This window comes from Diabrotica virgifera, chromosome 10, assembly GCF_917563875.1.
Source record: "Diabrotica virgifera virgifera chromosome 10, PGI_DIABVI_V3a".
Classification (NCBI taxonomy): Eukaryota; Metazoa; Arthropoda; class Insecta; order Coleoptera; family Chrysomelidae; genus Diabrotica; species Diabrotica virgifera.
The window spans coordinates 117,669,131-117,688,784 of record NC_065452.1 but is presented as its reverse complement, the minus strand read 5'-3'; the positions used below and the strand labels follow the sequence as shown (position 1 = coordinate 117,688,784).

Below are 19,654 nucleotides of genomic sequence, written 5' to 3'. Positions count from 1 at the left end.
ATATACAGGGTGTCCCGGAAAATAGTGCGTTCCTTAAAGGTATAGGTAGAAGGCACCATGTAGAACAAAAAACACTTATAACATTTTTTTCTAAATGCAACCGTTTGACCAAAAAATTAATATGTATTTTGGTATCCAAATTTAAATCTGACAACTATGTGCGGTACGCAAATTTAAGCATAGACAGTCCCACGTAAATAGATAGAAGATAGATAGTAAACAGATAGTTTAAAAGAATTCTGTTTAGTGTAAATGCCGAAAATGTTTTCGAATAGTGAGTGTATTACCTATTATGTTATTACATTACCTATGAATGGTGTTTGTGAAAGGTTACTTGAAACATCTATTCGGTATATTAATTATTTTCAAGTAAGTACAACTTAGTTATTTCAGTTCACAAGTAAACAAATTACTGAGACATTATCTGGTGTATTTAAGTTCCACTGTAAACTATTAAAACTATGTAATTCAGTTAAAGCCCTCAGCAATACTCAGCATTCAACCCATTTAAACCTTACTAAATACATAATACTAGTTCAGTTAAAAGATGTGTTTTTATGTTAAAATATGTGTAATTCGTTTAAAATTATGCAATAGGTATTTCAATACATTTCAAAAGAAAATAATTTTAGTAAACAAATAGTAAATACATAATAAGTATTACCTACTATTAGGTTGGATTATTTTAAATACGGTTAATCACAATCACAAACGAGTTCTTATTATGTTATTATGCCGTAGTGCGTACGATGTTGCCAGTTTATTAAAATTTCCAAACATTAAAATACAGGTATATGGAAAACAATGTTAACTTTTTTTTGGAAACGGTTAACTTTAGAAAAAAATGGTATAGGACTTTTTTGTTCCAAATTGTGTATTCTCTCCATACCTTAAAGGAACGCACTATTTTCCGGGACACCCTGTATAATACGATATAGTATAGTAAGGTATCAAGTAATATTACTTACTCATTTAATAAATTCTGACACAACCAAACTGTAGAAAAATGTCCCCATCCAAGTTTTCTACAAACTTTGTATTGTCCTTTAAGAATATCTCCAATATTGATAGGCATATACCCACCAGTATTATAGTCTTTTTCGTCCTCTTGACTTTCCCGATTTTCTATATATCGAATTTTTTGTATATCATCTAAATCTAAAAGACTTGTGTCTTTCGAAGGCGAGCTGAAAGGAAAAAGTATGAATCAGTTTTAATATAATACAGTGGAACCCCGATAAGTCGGCCTCCGATAACCCGGAAGTCCGGCTTACCCGGACTGATTTTTGTCAGACAAAATTGACACAACCGAAACTAACGTGAGTTTTTTTATCAAGAAATGAACAATACTGTATACAACTTTACGTAATTTAGATCTACTGTGCATAAGTACTTCAAGTTTTTGCAATTATAATGGAGTTTGTCTGCAAGTATATCATATTTTATTAATTTTTCCATATCGAATTATATCGAATAATCGTCTAACCCGGATATTCGATAACCTGGATCGACCGCGGTTATGGTGGCTCCTGGCTTCTGAGCCACATTAGATAATTAGGGGTTGGTTACCCCCCGACCATAAGGGTTGATGTAGTAAATAACTCTCACTGTTAATACATTTATTTATACGTGGAGTATTTAACGGTAAGTAGCTGGTGGTATATTATTTGCTTAATGTGATGTTACTCGCTGGAATCTCAACTACTAATTGATTTATCTGTTCCCCGTGAAAGTATAATTAAAGGTCGATTGTTTTGTTTTATGTTTTGGTAAGCAAAAGTGAGAGTGATTCAAAACTGCTGACTGCTAACAAACATACATTGATTATTATTGCAACTTGACCTTGTATCAAATACTAGCATGTATCGATGTGGTAATCTAGGTTAATCGTATTTATTAAAAACAAACATATTTGTTTTTACCACGGGCATTTAATTATTAAAGAGTTTGCCTTAAGAAGATGTTTACTGAGATGCTGTGTATCCCAACACACGGTCACGATTAATCCGACTTATCGAGGTTCCACTGTAATGTTTTTTTATTTGTTAATTACAACATAATTAAGTATTACTTATAATTATATTAACATATTACTTTAAAAGTAAAAAAACTAAAACAGTAAAAAATAACGTTTGTAACAAGATAACAACGATTGTATAATAATGAAGTTACTACCTATATCACTGGGTAGGTACTAATTGTTCAACAATAAAATGACACCTCAGTCGTGTAACTATAAAAGAACACTTAAAATGCTAATTTCATTATTTCTGTAAAGTTAGCATATTTATTTTATAATGCTACGGAATACTCGAAACATAAGTGGAAGATCAGGTGAATAAAGCAAACAGCCGCAGGTTGTCTGAACGAAACAATATGGAGAAATAAACATATAGGAAAAGAAGTGAAAGGCAGAATTTACAAAACCGGCATCAGACCAATAATGACATACGCGGCAGAAACACGACCTGATACAGACAGGACAAAAAGAATGCTAGAAACAGCAGAGATGAAAACACTTCGAAAAATCGATGCTAAGACACTATCACTATGGGATAGAGCTCGAAGTGCAGATATACGACGGAGATTCAAGGTATAACTTTTGTTTGTAGATCGCTGAGAGTATTTTTTTTCTACTTTGTGTATTTTATCAAACACTATGTTTTTAAAAATAAAAATAAAAATGTATACCATTTTTATTCATTCAGTTGCGGTGCGAAACCAAAACTGTCTAAATTTTTACTCAGATCAGAGAGTGCAGCCAGCACTCTTATCGACGATTTCACCTCTTGTTAGAGGTTCATCAGAGACTGCATAGGCTGCTTTTCTCTGGCCCAGGTAAAAATTTTCGACATATCTATCTCCCACCGCAACTGACGAGATGGTAGTGGGTGCCTAGCGGCATCTGCTAAATCTCGTCAGTTGCGGTGGGAGATGGATATGTCGAAAATTTTTACCTGGGCCAGAGAAAAGCAGCCTATGCAGTCTCTGATGAACCTCTAACAAGAGGTGAAATCGTCGATAAGAGTGCTGGCTGCACTCTCTGATCTGAGTAAAAATTAAGACAGTTTTGGTTTCGCACCGCAACTGAATGAATAAAAATGGTATACATTTTTATTTTTATATTAGTATTACTCCTATAGAGTAACTAGGTCCATTTTCCGTTGGAACTTTACCATGCTGCAGACGGGGGTTGTGAATTGCATAGTGTAGAATTCCTTCCCTTTAGTCTTCACTGCAGCATCCATGTGCTTGCATATTGTAGAAGCCTTGGAGGTTGTCACCAGGAAATGGGCCAATAAAGTTTTTCAATTAAAAATCTTTTAAAAATATTTAATTTACAAATATTTTTATTAGGTTGAAAAACTTAGTCTTTTATTTAGCAGATGCCGCTAGGCACCCACTACCATCTCGTCAGTTGCGGTGGGAGATGGATATGTCGAAAATTTTTACCTGGGCCAGAGAAAAGCAGCCTATGCAGTCTCTGATGAACCTCTAACAAGAGGTGAAATCGTCGATAAGAGTGCTGGCTGCACTCTCTGATCTGAGTAAAAATTAAGACAGTTTTGGTTTCGCACCGCAACTGAATGAATAAAAATGGTATACATTTTTATTTTTATATTAGTATTACTCCTATAGAGTAACTAAGTCCATTTCCCGTTGGAACTTTACCATGCTGCAGACGGGGGTTGTGAATTGCATAGTGTAGAATTCCTTCCCTTTAGTCTTCACTGCAGCATCCATGTGCTTGCATATTGTAGAAGCCTTGGAGGTTGTCACCAGGAAATGGGCCAATAAAGTTTTTCAATTAAAAATCTTTTAAAAATATTTAATTTACAAATATTTTTATTAGGTTGAAAAACTTAGTCTTTTATTTAGCAGATGCCGCTAGGCACCCACTACCATCTCGTCAGTTGCGGTGGGAGATGGATATGTCGAAAATTTTTACCTGGGTCAGAGAAAAGCAGCCTATGCAGTCTCTGATGAACCTCTAACAAGAGGTGAAATCGTCGATAAGAGTGCTGGCTGCACTCTCTGATCTGAGTAAAAATTAAGACAGTTTTGGTTTCGCACCGCAACTGAATGAATAAAAATGGTATACGTTTTTATTTTTATATTAGTATTACTCCTATAGAGTAACTAGGTCCATTTTCCGTTGGAACTTTACCATGCTGCAGACGGGGGTTGTGAATTGCATAGTGTAGAATTCCTTCCCTTTAGTCTTCACTGCAGCATCCATGTGCTTGCATATTGTAGAAGCCTTGGAGGTTGTCACCAGGAAATGGGCCAATAAAATTTTTCAATTAAAAATCTTTTAAAAATATTTAATTTACAAATATTTTTATTAGGTTGAAAAACTTAGTCTTTTACTATGTTTTTAATTTTTTCAGATTTTTCCGTACGGTTCGCCACCTTCCAAAATCCAAAAAACTGTTTTTTTTTCGTTCTTGGGGATTTTTCTTAGTTAATAGACTTCAAAATAGATCAACTCAATGTTTTGTATAGGTTATATGTAAATTGAAGTAACTGAGTCTTTTAGAACATTTCAAAAAGGGAGAGACACGTTCAATCCCTAAAAAGTCCCATAAAAAACAGTTTTTTGGATTTTTGAAGATAAAGATACCTTACGGAAAAATCTGAAAAAAATTAAAAATATATAGTGTTTGATAAATACACAAAATAGACAAAAAATTAGCTACCTCCAAAAAAAAAGTTTTTTGAGGTTATGTAGGGGAGAGTTGGATAAAACGGGATAGTCGGATAAAACGGGATACCTGGCCTAGAGACCCAACTAGTGCTGCTATCAATCGGACAACGACGAAAACTTGTTCTCAGTCGTCATTGAAACATTCTCAATTCGTTTTACCTCGATGCCACTATTTTATGAAAAGTTGTTGTGTTTAGAATTGTTTGACTCTATTTTTTTGTTACTTTGTACTTTTAAGTGCGTTGTTTTCTACATTACATTGCCTACATATCTAAACGTATAAAATTCCGGTAACTATTATATTTAATTAAGCCCTCATTAACGAATATTCTCATGTGTAGTCTATCTAATTTTACTTTCACGTTTAGGCAGGAGCCATTTTTGTTTTGAAAAATGTGTGAGTTGGACAAAACGGGACACTTATAAGTTGGATAAAATGGGATACAGTTTTTTATGTCCCGTTTTATCCACCTAATTATTTGTTGGCCTATAATTTTTGAAGATATTCTTCTTTAGCGGCGAATCGATTGAGGGTAAAATTTGATTGATCCTCGCGCATGCGCACACCGACAGTATGGTATTAGTCGTTATACGGGCTCTGATTGGGTGTTGAAATTTTGAAATGATCTGTCAATAATTGTTCAATATGGAGGTTATCGGTAAACAAAAATATTGTATAATATTAGTTTTTATTGATGTGTGGACAGAAATAAAATCAAATTTATAATTATAGTGACTTTTTAAATAGTTTTGAAAAGCCGCAGGTACGTAATTCTACATGTTTCAGTTGGAAATACCTAATAGTTTCAATACCTATCTATTTGGAAAATGTAAACAAAATAATGTAGTTACCTATTAGTAGGCAATGCTTTAATTTACATAATCTGATTACGAACAAACTTTCTACAAATCTTCATCTCATATATCGTTTTCTTACTCTATATTTTGTTGTATTTTATTTGGACAAAAATCAAACTAATAATTTTATTAAATTCATATAAATTTATGGTGTAAACGTTTAGTTTGTGTATATTCCCACATGAGGTATACGCGAATGTGGTGCAGTTTGAAATGCCGTCAACTTTCGTACGGCGCGGTAGACGTGAAGTGGGTTCAAGCCCCAAGCAAGTTATTATTTTTTTATTTTTTTTATAAATTTTATGATTGTAAGTATATTATTATATAATTTTTTAAGATATTCTTCTTTTTTGAAAGTGGTAGATAAGAAAGATAGTTTTATTTTTAAATAAAATAAGTACAAATAACCTTTTAAGTATATTTACTTCGTTTAAATTACCTATTATATAATAGAAGAATATCTTCTTACGTCCGTACAAAGTACACACACATTCTTTTTTTTAAATAGCGATAAAGCGTGTTCTCATACTGCAGAATAGAACAACATATTTTTATGTGACTTTTGTTCTGATATACGTACCTAGTCCTAAATAAAAGGTCTTATTTCCCATTTTGTAATAAAACATAAAAAATGCCTATTTTTAAGTTTCTGACTACTAAAGAGTTTTTTCAAAGGTAACATTTTGCTTTGCAGCCTTATATCTACTTAAATATACTTTTTAGATAATTTTATGCAAAAAATTAAATATTGTGAACCTATTCGGTTTTATCCAACCGTGGTATGCTAAAACGGGATGTGCAGGACTTTAATAAATATTTTTTTTACTATTTTCAAGTTATTAAAAATAGCTAAAAATATGTTTTTCTGTGCTTCAATAAATGTTATACATATAAAAAATAATAATATGATAATTTCTTTAACATTTTTTCCGTAATAAAAATAAACAAGAATGGTATCTCGTTTTGTCCAACTCTCCCCTACACTCAACCTACGGATCTATAAAAAATAGACATGTTTTGTAAAAGCCCCAACTATGCCTATGAATTTTTTGAAATTTTAAAATTGATTGCATCCCACCTAAAAAAATTAAAAATGAAGTTTTTGATGGTGGGGGAAGGGGAGGGGGTGTTGTGTTAAAATTACGCTGAGTCTTATTTTTTAATCACATAGAACTTAAAAAATGAAAAAAAAAATGAATTCCGGGAGTGAGGGAGGGTCCCTTTTAATTTTTTTATCCCGTTCATAAGTGGAAGGTTTGATGCGCCACTGTCGACGCATGTGCCACTAAAAAGGGATGGCACAGTGTTCATACGTTTTCTTTTAGGCTCTACTATTTAAATTATATTGTCTTTCGTGCCTAAAATGATTAGCAAATTTCACCTCTAGCGGCTCCTAATCTACCCTGTACCAGATTATTATTATATTAATATTTAATATTCTCTTGATTTTTGCTAGTGGCAAGTTATATGAGAATATAACAAATTTCAAAGTTACTAAATTCTATCAGTAAACCCTTACGTTCTAGTTTTTATAGACATTATTCGCGAGAGTAGTGGGTAGACCGAAAAAGATATTGGATGGTTATCTAGAAAATCAATAATACGCACATAAACACAATTTTATGCGCATGCAAAAATGGATATTTTTACTTGGGCTGTAAAATACAAGGATAAAAGAACGCTAAATTATGTAAAAAAAAATAGTGGAGCACACAATATTTCAACTACCAAACAGCTAATATGAATATTACGTGGCGCAAAAATGTTTATTTTGATGGAGAATAAAATTATAGTTTTATTTTGATAGATTTTTCCATAATATTTTAAGAAAGAAACAGTTTCTCGTGACAAAAGCACTTCACTTCTACAGTGGTCACTAATTAGATTCCCTGAGGGTCCGTTTCGAAAACCTGACACTTCAGGGGTCCGGATTTGTTGCTACCTGTGTGTGGTTGTTTTAATTCGATTTCTTTGTATATTGCGGATTCTTGTTAAAAATTATTCCCTACAAACAAGCCAGAAGGGTACCTATCTTGCAAAATTTTTGGGCAGAAATTGTTACAATATTTTGTCAAATCCAAAACATCACCTTTTTTGCTTACGAAAATATGTTTTTAGCATGTTTGGGTCATCCTAAACAAAAAAGATCTCATTTTTCTCCAAAACTTGATAGATTTCGAGTTTTAACCGATATAAAATTTGAAAAATGCGAAAATTAGCGTTTTCGAAGCTTGAACACTCGTGTGTAAATTATTATTTTTGCGGTTGCCAAGTGCCCAAATTGAAGTTTAAACATTCAATTTCAAGATTCTGATGAGTAATCGGGGGCTTATTTCAATTTAGTCCGTTGTTTTTATTGGTTTATTTAATTAGCACATTGACAATAATTAATTGAATAAATAAATAAATGATTAAAAAAATATGTTAATAATAAATTATAAAATTTTAATAAATGTCAAGTATTTGTTGGGAACTTTTCGCATAAATATGTATAATATGTATAAGTGCGACAGAGACGCACGATAAAGTGCGACGCACGGCGGCTTTAAAGTCGAATAAAGGCGCATAATTAACAATTAAAAAATAACGGTATATATTGAAATAAGCCCCGATTATGCATAAGAATCTTGAAATTGAATGTATAAACTTTAATTTAAGTATCTACGTGGCAACCTGAAATCTAATAATTTACATAATAAGTTTTCAAGCCTCTAAAATGCGTATTTTCGCATTTTTCATATTTTAAATCGCTTATACATAATTCGAAAACTTTTGAAAAAAATGACAAGAGACCTTTTTTGTTTAAAATTACCTAAAAAAATTAAAAATACATTTTTCGGTCCAAAACGGTAATTTTGAAATTGTTTAAAATTTTTTTTCTTTCCTTGGGCCCCTTCTGATTTGTTTAAAGGGGACATTTTGAAAAAATAAACTGAAACTTGAGCCAAACATAGTACGCAATTTCATGCCCAAATATTTTCAAAATTGCTTAACACTTTATTCTGAATTTATTGGCGGTCCGTACAAAACTAGCCCACGGTTCGGATGCGGACCGCGGTCCGCCAATTGGTGACCCCTGCGGGAGTACATCCAAAAGATACCAGAAGATGAATGATAAAACTATTTCTAGTGTGCAGACTCAATCGAATTTCCTTTCTGAATGTACTTTCTCATCTTCTTATACTTTATCTGGACCTTGAAGTACATCAAAACAGCTGTATTTTTTAAAGCAATCCGATTTGAATGACATTGTACGAGATTTAGAGCTATCAAAATCTAAGGGTCAATTACTTGGATTAAGATTAAAACAGTGGAATGTATTAGATCAGAATAAGAGAATTTCATATTTTCTCACAAGGCAAGAAACTCTTACGAATTACTTTTCCAAAGACGATGATGTAGTTAGTGTATTGCAATGCTGCTACAGGGCAAGTTTTAGATGCATCTGTGTAGCGAAGGTCGTCATATAAGTTTGTGTTGACCAGCTCTAAGATAGATTGCCTCAGAATTTGGCTGTTGGTTTCATTTTTGGGATAAATATTAGGCGAATGGTTCATTCTTGGAATGTTATTAATCCAAGCAGGGGTTATTGGCAGTACCTACATACCTAAGTGTCTCGTACTAAAAAATCAACAGCTCGTGAAAGGAGAAGTAAAATTTGAGGTAGTGTCTGATGTTTATTGTTATGCATAAATGGATGATTTTAAGTTATAGCAGAAGAGCGTATAAAGAGAAGGTACAGAAATTTGTAAAAATGCTGAAATCCACAATGAGTTAATCCAGCAACAAAAAATGCACTATTTCAACATTTCGTCTTTGAACTTTTACTTTTTACTATTTACACTTTTATATCAAAATATTATGACACTGTCGATATCCATCAGCTGACGAATAGTTTGTAATTATTTCTTTTTTTTCTACAGGTCTAATTTTGAAAATTTTAGAACTAATTCAAAAAATATATATAGATTAAGACAACTCATTTCGTAAATATAAAAAAACATTATTTACTTTTACTCACAGTTTCATCGTATACAACGATTGACATCTTCCTGAGGGTTTCCATAACACCTGTTTCGGCAAACTTTCTTCCTTAATTTGAAGAGGTTCAATCTCAACTCTATGGATTTTTTTCTTTTGGGCCTTTCCTTTATAATTGATAAAATACCACAGTACCACTAAGGGAATTGCGACATTAAGAAACGAAAAGAATTTTACCATTTCTACATTTATGTCGTATTTTGACACAAAGACATCAATTTCATTATATTTTATTTGAGATTCATTTGGATAGCATACTTGAACATCAAGATTTGCGTCTGAATGTGTCATTTTCTAGACGCACTACGGGTATTTCATGGATTAATTCAATTTTTACAAACGTAATAAATCCACATTTTATTTTTAGGAGATATACTTGGCAAAGTTTTATCTTTAGATATTAAAACTCTGCTGTTCGCGTTTTCACACATATTTTAAGGATTTAACAAAGTTTTTTTATTAAATAATTTAATAATACTTTCACCAAAACAAGACACTGCAATTCCGTCACACACTTTTTAAAAAATTGTAATTATTGCACTTGAAACACTGTTAGAACATCATTAGTCGTTGCACAACTCAAAATATAAGGCTAGTTAAAAATAGACCAGGCTATAAGCAGATTTAGCACTGAAGCGCGAAAATTTTGTTTAAAATACAGGTATTTTTCTAGTGACATATTTCGTGTCAGTTCAAAAGCTGATTGAAATACTTTTTCATGATCTATTTGGCACACGCAGAAGCCTATTTTTACAGCCACTTCTCATACTTATAGAAATTCAGCAGAAATTAATAAAAGAAAATATTTACAACACAGTACAAAAAATTGAAATTTTGAGACCCGGAAATTTTGGTTAAAATAAAGGTAGCCGATTTAAATTTTTTTCATGGTCAATTAGAAATTTTTATATACCTTTAATTCTATCCTCAGATGTCTATTTTTACAATCAATACTGTCTGTTAGAAATTTAGTCGAAATTAATAAAAAATAATAACTTCCAAAAATACAAAAAATGTAAAAAATACATGTACCATCGACTAACTAATGGAGGGATAAAAGGAGTATTTTAACCAGAAGTATCAGACTACAGTAGTAAGAACAATGTCTTGATTAAAGAGGTAAACTTTGTAATATTATGTCATAATTTTCCATCTGTTTTGGTCTTGTACCTCTTGCATCCAATTCCTATGACAACGTTTTAGATCGTCAGCAGGTCCGGATTTAAGGGGGGCAGGCTGGGCAGCTGCCCGGGCCCCCCACAAAGCCCCATACGTAAAAAAATCAACACATTTTTCACATATAATAATTTTTGTCAATGTATTAAGTGTGATATTTCGTTACATGAAAAGTTTCTCTTTTGTTAAAAAGTTTCTCTTATTTTTGCCAAATCACGGTCATAAAGCAGAAGATTGAATCATAAAGAGCGTTTGAATTATCTCTTTATAATGAGCTTTGAACACGATGTCTTAAATCAACTAGACATGTCCGACACAATCAAGGAATTTTCAATTAAAAAATCTCGAAAAGTACTTTAACCCGGACTTTAATCCGGGTACCTTGAATACTCTTGTATATTTTTTATTTGAAAATATACTCACGGGCAGAAATATTGCATATGCATGTGAAACAAAATTTTTTGTGCTGCCTTCCTTAGCCCACAGTATCGTAGAAATAGGATTTCTTTTCTGAATGCGACGTTTTAGTGTTTTAGAGTGTTATATAAATGCTATAAGCGGATTTAAATCTGATCTGAGCTACATATCCTTATTTGACATGTGATCTGCGCAGTTCTATTTGTTATTCTCTCTACAACATCAACTACTCCTGATCCTGATATTCGTCGTAGCTGGTTGTTTGGGATATTGTCTCATAGTGAAACGCCAAAGATAGCACGCTCCATCGCCCTTTGAGACTCATGCATCTTTTACACTGTTTCTTGGTCATGGTCAACGTTTCCGCGCCTTAAGTCAACACTGGCAAAACACACTGAATAAAGGATTTTCTTTTAAGACGTATTGGTATGTCAGACGATTTGAAAATATGATTCAGCTTGCCTAAGACTACCCAATTCAGTCTTATACGACGAAGATTCTTAACAGTTTGATTATATTTTCCTATGTGAATATCGTGACCTAGGTATTTATAGGCTATCACCTCATCATCATCACGTAGCGTTACAACCCTGGGTGGGTCCTGGCTGACTGTACAACTTTCTTCCAATTTGTTCGGTCTTTCATCAACCTAGGGTCAAATGGGATGTTCATTTTTCCGAGATCTGCTTGGATGTTATCTCTCCATCGCAATCTGAGACGTCCGAGTGGTCTTTTGCCTGTAGGAATATCCTCCCATACCAGTCTTACAAGTCTCTCGTTATGAAGTCTGTGCACATGGTCTGCCCATCTTAGTCGCTGTGATTTAATTTCTTGGAAAATATCGGTGTCATTGTAGAGTTCCTTTAATTCGAAGTTGGTTCTGATCCTATACTGGTTTGTGTTAATGTCGTGGTGAGGTCCGAAAATTTTTCTAAGTATTTTTCGTTCAAAACGTCTGAGCTTTTCTTCGTATGATTTGGTCATGGTCCACGTTTCGCAACCATATATGTTAGTACAAGTCTAAGGATGGATTTATAGATTTTCATCTTGGAATTTCTTGCAAGATTTTTTGATTTTATAAGCTTACCCAGTGCGAATAGACAGCGATTTGCTGATTGGATTCTGTCTTTTATTTCTTCAGTAACATCGTTGTCAGCTGTGATTACGGCCCCCATATACTTAAAACGTTGTACTCTTTCGAAATTTATCCTGTCTCTTCGAGTCGTTCTATTTATACACATATATTTTGTCTTCTCTCGATTAATCCTCAGCCCTACTTCGCTTGTTGCCCCTTCCACCTTGTTGAAAATGGCTTTTGTGGATAAGATGGAGTCTCCAACGAGATCAGTGTCATCTGCGTATGCTAGTAATAACTTGGGACCTTGAACCGATAGCAGTTCTGTTTTTATTTCGGCCGACCTCATGGCTTTCTCTAATACAAGTTTAAAAAGTAGTGGAGATAACGCATCACCCTGTTTGAGTCCACTGTTGATTTCGAAGCTGTCAGACAGTTTATTATTTACACGTACTTTTGATATTCCACCCTCCATACAGACTTAAGTCATCCGAATGAGTTTCTTTGGTATTGAGAACTCCGCCATGGCATTCCATACTTGGCTTCTTTCTACGCTGTCATATGCCTGTCGAAGGTCTATGAAGAGATTGTGTATGGGTCTGTTATACTCCCATCCCTTTTCTAGAAGCTGTCTCAGCGTGAATAGTTGATCTGTTGTGGATCTGTTTGCCCTAAAACCGGCATGATATTCTCCTAGGACATTTTCAGCATAAGGCGTTAGTCTACTAAGAATGATGAATGGATGGATTTTATATGCCGTGTTTAAGAGTGAAATTCCTCTCTAATTCGCGCATTTTGTTTTGTCCCCTTTTTTGTGGATGGGCACTATGATGTTTTCCTTCCATCTTGCTGGTATCCTTTCTTCTAACCATATCTGTGTTATTAATTGGTGGATTTCACCATATTTAAGAAATTCTGCTGGTATCTCGTCCGTACCCGGCGCTTTGTGATTTTTCAGCTTATTTAAGGCCTTTCGGGTTTCTTCAAAAGAGGGATTTTCGACGGACATGTCTGCTGTTATATAGATCTCTTCTTTGTGCGGTTCTTCCTGTATGATGTTTAGAAGGTCCCTGAAATACCCTTTCCATTCTTCTGCAAGTTCTTTATCGTCGATTATCATATGGCCTTGATTGTCTCTCAGTGTATGGATAGAATTGGTTCTATGTCCTCTTTTCTCAGTGGATATTGATTTATAGAATTTTATGGAGCCTGGTTTGGGTCGGTCTCTCTCCATAGCTTCATATTTTTGTTGTTCATAGTTTCTTTACTTTGTGCGTATCATTTTTCTTGTTTCTTTTCGGCAGTCGTCGTATTCCTTTTTACTTTTGTCTGTTTGTAGTTGTATGCATGTCTTCCTTACTGTTTGTCTTTTTTCCAGCTGTTTCCGACATTCATCGTCATACCATGTTTTTGCCCTCTTCTGCATACTCCTTCCAAAGATCTTGTCAGCTGTCTTAGGCTATGTGATAGGCTATCACCTGGTATATGGATTTTGTTCCTACGTATATATCATCACTGACTCGAAGATTTGTCATAATTTTTTTAATATATTTATTTTTAATCCCCCTTCTAGAGAGAAAATGTGATTTAAAAGTTATTTGACCGCATCTATCCTATCAGCTATTAACACAATGTCATCTGCAAACCTAAGATGGCTAAGCTTTCCTCTGTTTATGTTTTTTTTTGCTGCACAGGCGCTCACTCAACCAAAGAATGTCCAAGAAAAATAAGAAATAATGAAGTCCAATGCGTAAACTGCGAAGAAAATCACCCTGCAAACTACAGAGGTTGCTCAGTTTACAAAGAATTACAAAAAAGTAAATTTCCACCATTACGCGCAAAAGCACCACAGAGACCAACAAATGATACAACTCAGCAAAATCCACAACAAACACTCAACTATGCACAAGTTGCTGGAGCAACAAATTCCAATACTCAACAATTTAACCCACCTCAACAACAACAAAGTTTACCACCTATGTCATTTCAACCAACAAACAACTTAGAACATGTCGTTTTAAAACTGATGGAGAGAATGGACAAAATGTTCGACATCCTAATGACACTGGTCACAAAGTTTAGCCTTCAACACTGAACTAAAAATTGGTACATGGAACGCCAATGGTCTGACTAATCATAGTCTGGAAGTCAAAGCCTTTATTTCAGAGCATGATCTGGATGCTATGTTAATATCTGAGGCACATATGACAGACAAAAGCTACTTCAATATACCCAAATTCTCAACATATATAACTCAACACCCTCTAAGAAGAGCCCATGGAGGTACTGCTATAATTATAAAAAACAGCATTAGACACCATGAAATAATCAAGCATAGTGAAGTAAACCTACAAGCCACGTCTATCTCAGTAACTGATTGGAATAGCCAGCTTATACTATCTGCAGTTTACTGTCAACCAAATAAAATTCTTAAAGAAGAACACTTCACGACATACTTTAACAAACTAGGAAATCGCTTCATAGCTGCTGGTGACTGTAATGCTAAACACCTTCATTGGGTATCAAGACTCATAACCTCTCGAGGTAGAGAATTATTAAAAAGTGTCCAAACAATAATTTATTAACGGCATCCACGGGTCAACCGACGTACTGGCCAACCGACACACGAAAAGTGCCTGATCTCATCGACTCCTGTATTGTCAAAGGTATCTCTCTAAACTACTTGAAAGTTCAACTTTTGTTCGATCTCTCATCTGATCACTCTCCCTTCATTATTACCCTATGTAAGTACACAGGTGCACCACATCACAAAACCACTACTTTTATCCAACAGCCGGACAAACTGGAATACCTTCAGAGATATAATAAAAAATAGTATAAATTTAAACCTACCACTAAAATCTGAGCAAGATGTAGAAGAAGCAGTCAAGCATCTAACTGTAAAAATTCAACAAGCCGCATGGGAAGCTTCACCTGATATATCATATGCTCAGAGACCAGGCTCATACCCGCTCTATATAAAAACCATGATATACGAGAAAAGACAATTAAGAAAAAGATGGCAGACCACCCGTGCTCCAGATGACAAAACTAAATACAACATAGCAACCCGTCAATTAAAAAAGGTCCTACAGGAACACAAAGAACAAGAAATAAACTATTTTCTAGAGTATCTGTCTAGCTCTGAAGAAAAGAACTACTCGTTATGGAAATTGTCTAAAAAACTCAAAACACAATCACAAACTAAAGCACCTATAAGAAAAAATGATGGCACCTGGTCCCGAAGTGACGAAGAGAGGGCTAACACCTTCGCTGAACATCTTCAGTCAGTTTTCCAATCGCATAAAAGAGAAGTTCCAGAGAACGAAGAGAAATTTATTACAGATATAGCAGATGAACCCTACCAGATGTGTCTTCCCACCAGAAAAGTTAAAATTACCGAAATTAAAGAAGTAATCAAAAACCTAAATACAAAAAAGCACCTGGATACGACCTGGGACTAATTCTCAAAGAACTACCCGAAGAAGCAATAAAGCTACCAATGTACATATACAATGCTGTCCTAAGATTTTGCTACTTCCCCTCCCAATGGAAGGTAGCACAAATCATTCTAATTCATAAACTCAACAAAAACACAACCCAACCTTTATTCTATCGTCCTATTAGCCTTCTGGCTTTACCCTCCAAAGTGTTTGAGACGCTTCTTCTAAAAACAATAGACACTGTTATTACAGAAAAAACCTAATACCTCATTACCAATTCGGATTTCGACAACAACATGGCACAATCTAACAGGTCCATAGGATAGTCAGAACCACAAGAGATGCACTCGAGAACAAGAAATATTGTACAGCAGCCTTCCTGGATGTCTCCCAAGCCTTCGACAAGGTATGGCATAAAGGTCTAATATTAAAACTTAAAAGACAATTGCCTCATACAATCTGCATGCTCCTACAATCATACCTCACCGCAGATCGTATCAGATAAAACTAGGGGAGGCCCTCACTACTCTACATCCCATCCATTCTGGCGTACCCCAAGGAAGTGTCCTTGGACCCACACTGTACCTCCTGTTCACAGCAGATATACCAACTTCAGATCGTACAACAATTGCAACATATGCTGATGACACTGTCCTAATGGCTTGCCACGAAAATCCGATCTTAGCTTCACAGATACTACAAAGTCACTTAAATAGACTTGAAATATGGTTTAAACTGTGGAGAGTCAAAGTTAATAGCTCCAAGTCAACACACATTACGTTTACACCAAGGAAGGGGATCAATCCAGCTGTAACCTTTAACAACACACCACTGCCAATAAGAAGTGACGTCAAATACTTGGGGATTTACCTAGACAGCCGCCTAACATGGCAAAAGCATATTTGGAACAAACGACTGCAACTGGGACTCGTTTATAGAAAGACGTACTGGTTCATGAATCAAAGATCACGCCTAAGTCTAGACAATAAACTTCTGATCTACAAATGTGTACTGAAACTCATCTGGACGTATGGCATCCAAATCTGGGGAACTGCCAGTGAAACAAATTTACTCAAGATACAGCGCTTTCAATCAAAAGTTCTAAGGCGACTGTGCCAAGCTCCTTGGTACATATCCAACGATAATATACATAGGGATCTCCACGTCCAAACCGTCAAAGAAGAAATTGTTTCTCTGTGCTCCAAGTACCACAATAGACTACAGGTTCACCCAAACATATTGGTCACCAATCTCCTGACACCCCTACAGAACAGAAGACTAAAAAGAACAGACACTCTTGACCTCAACACTAACTAATCATTCCCACTTATTACTATTGTACTATTAAAATTAATTCAATTAATTTATTAATAACTGTACTAATTCAATCATTATTGTACTCTTTTAGGTATTCACCACTGGGTGAATACTGACTGTGTCTTAACTCTTAACAGTCATATGTATTGTTTATTATTTTTTATAAAATAGATTGCAATAAAATGGATGTCAAAAAAATGTTTTTGCCTTTTTTTCCGTGATTTACTATGGAATCTCTAACGCGAGAATTTTACTGTCATCGTTGCATTTGGTTGTCTTTTTAAAGACAGATCACATGCTATGATTTTTTTGTGATTTTTTTCTTGAGTTGGGATTGATTTCATGTAATCGAATGAACTATCTTTTAGAAAAATCGTCCCAGGAATGCAACTCATAAATATTGGCGATATCATTTTAAAGTCTTCTACTTTAAAATGTATAATATACGTCTGAATTGCCAATATAAATGAGTCAGATTAAATAAATTATTAGAAGAATTTCTTTACTTAGCAACAACATTTTTGATTATTTTAGTAGTATTTTGTATTTTGACAACGAAACCCGATTTGGGCTTCGAAACTTTAATAAAATCATTTTTTGGTAAAATTGTGGCTTATTTTCCATTAAAAATAGTTTATTATAAAAATGCCACAAGGAAATAGCTTCAGAACAACATTTGCCCTTTTCGTCGGTCAGTTTTGCACTTTTACATAAATATATACTCCATGAACAGTTGTTTCGGTGATATGGTGTCCCCCTGGCGTACTCCACGTTGTATCGGAATTTATGAGTTTGACGATCACTCACTCTAACACTAGCTGTTGCGTTTTTTTTTAATAAATACAATTTTTTTTAAATAAAAGTATTTTTCTAATAACGTATTTAGGGCCTATTTTTACAGTCTCATACTCTTAGAAATAGTGGGATAGAAGGAATATTTTAAGGGGAAGTATCAGACTAAATACAGTATGCGGCAAAATAAACAGTACTGAAATGAATATTGAAATGTTTATGATTAGTTATATATCTATAATAAATGATATTGCCTTGCAAACATTATTGACGACGACACACGTTCCCGATAAAACAGATGTTAATGATGCCCTCTGGTCAGTGCTGGATCTACGGGGAGGGAAAATGAGGAAATGTCCACCCTAACAAGGTCCAAAATTATAGAAAAAAATTGTTTAAATATAAAAATATATTAGCTCACATGAAACCGAAACCATAAAAAGACAAATTAAACCCAATAAACATGCTAGTTAGGAAAATTAAGGGAACTTAATGCCTATAAGTTATTATTTATGTCTATTATGTAATCTGAGTTTATCTTTTTTATGTCCTTTGGTTGATTTTTCATTGGAAGTTCCCCCTAAGGCACATTTCCCATCCCAAGGCAAATTTCTAAATCCGCGACTGCCTCTGGCACGAAAAAATCTTTAATTCTAGTCCTCAATTCCGAAATGGCAGACAGTGACCCCTTCAGCATTCTCCATATGTACGCATCTGGTGGCGTTAGTTCTAATGAGTGGCAGCTCCAAAAATAATCGCAAAGTATTCGAACAGACTCCCTGACAGTGTGACAGGTTATCTCGTCCTGCTGAAACCATTGTTGATTTTAAGCTTGGACCGTTTTCGTGACGTTTTCCGTATGGTCGAAAATAGTACTTCACTATAAAAAATTTTTCTGCAAAACTGAGAACCATTCTGAAGTATCTAACATCAACATGATATTGACAAACGTTATAACAACGTTCAGAAACCACTCAATATGTTTCGGCACATGACACATACAAATTTGAGGCATACGAATTTCAGTACTGTTTATTTTGCCGCATACCGTAGTAGTAAAGTAGTAAAAACAATCTTCGCTTGTCCACTGCTGGATATAGATCTCCCTCATAATTTTCCATCTGCATCGATCCAATTTCTATGGCAACGTTTTAGATCGTCAGTCCAACGTGTTGGTGGACGTGGACGATCCCTGCTTCAGTAGGCGACATCTCTTGGTCTCCATTCCAGCATCTGCTTTTTCCATCGCCCTTTGAGCCACACATATCTTTTGCACTGTTTCTTTGTCGTGGTCAATATTAATTTCCGCTCCTTAAGTCACCACTTGAAAAACACACTGAATGAAGGCTTTTCTTTTAACATATTCACTGCTACACTATTTATTGTTATATTTGCGTTCGCCAGGATCGGAGCCATTTTTTCAAATAAAATTTGTTTTGATATTAAATAATGAATATTTATCGTTAATAAGTCCATACAAAATGTTTTCTATACAAATATCCATACAGCGCTAAAAAAACAGGTCAAATTAGAATCGGCATGGCACGTAAAGGTGACATGAGCACTGAATGGGTTATGACATATTGGTATGTCAGACGATTTGAAAATGTGGTTCAACTTGCCTAAGGCTACCCAATTTAGCCTTATACGATGGGGAAGCTCAACATTTTGACTATCTTTTCCTATACGAATCTCGCGACCTAGGTATTTGTAGGCCATTACTTGGTCTATGGATTTTGGTCTTACGCATATATCTTCGCTGACTACAAAATTTATTATTATCTTTTTGGATATATTTATTTTCAATCCCCCTTATAGGGAGGAAAG

The 19,654-nt window shown here is 34.5% G+C and overlaps 1 protein-coding gene across 3 annotated transcripts in view; it reads right to left on the bottom strand.

Annotated features, from left to right (window-relative positions):
- Window positions 1-19,654, bottom strand: part of LOC114333089 (SRSF protein kinase 2-like) — a 110,670-nt gene that overhangs the window by 73,229 nt on the left and 17,787 nt on the right. The window contains exons 1-2 of one of the 3 annotated variants that reach the window (XM_050663635.1): window positions 9,588-10,296; window positions 969-1,187 (exon numbers count right to left, since the gene is read on the bottom strand). In XM_050663635.1, coding sequence (XP_050519592.1) covers window positions 969-1,187; window positions 9,588-9,898 — 530 coding nt within the window. In that variant the 5' untranslated portion in view covers window positions 9,899-10,296. Of the gene's footprint in view, window positions 1-968; window positions 1,188-9,587; window positions 10,297-19,654 lie in introns of those variants that run through there. The other 2 variants (XM_028282917.2, XM_028282918.2) reach the window with 2 other exon arrangements.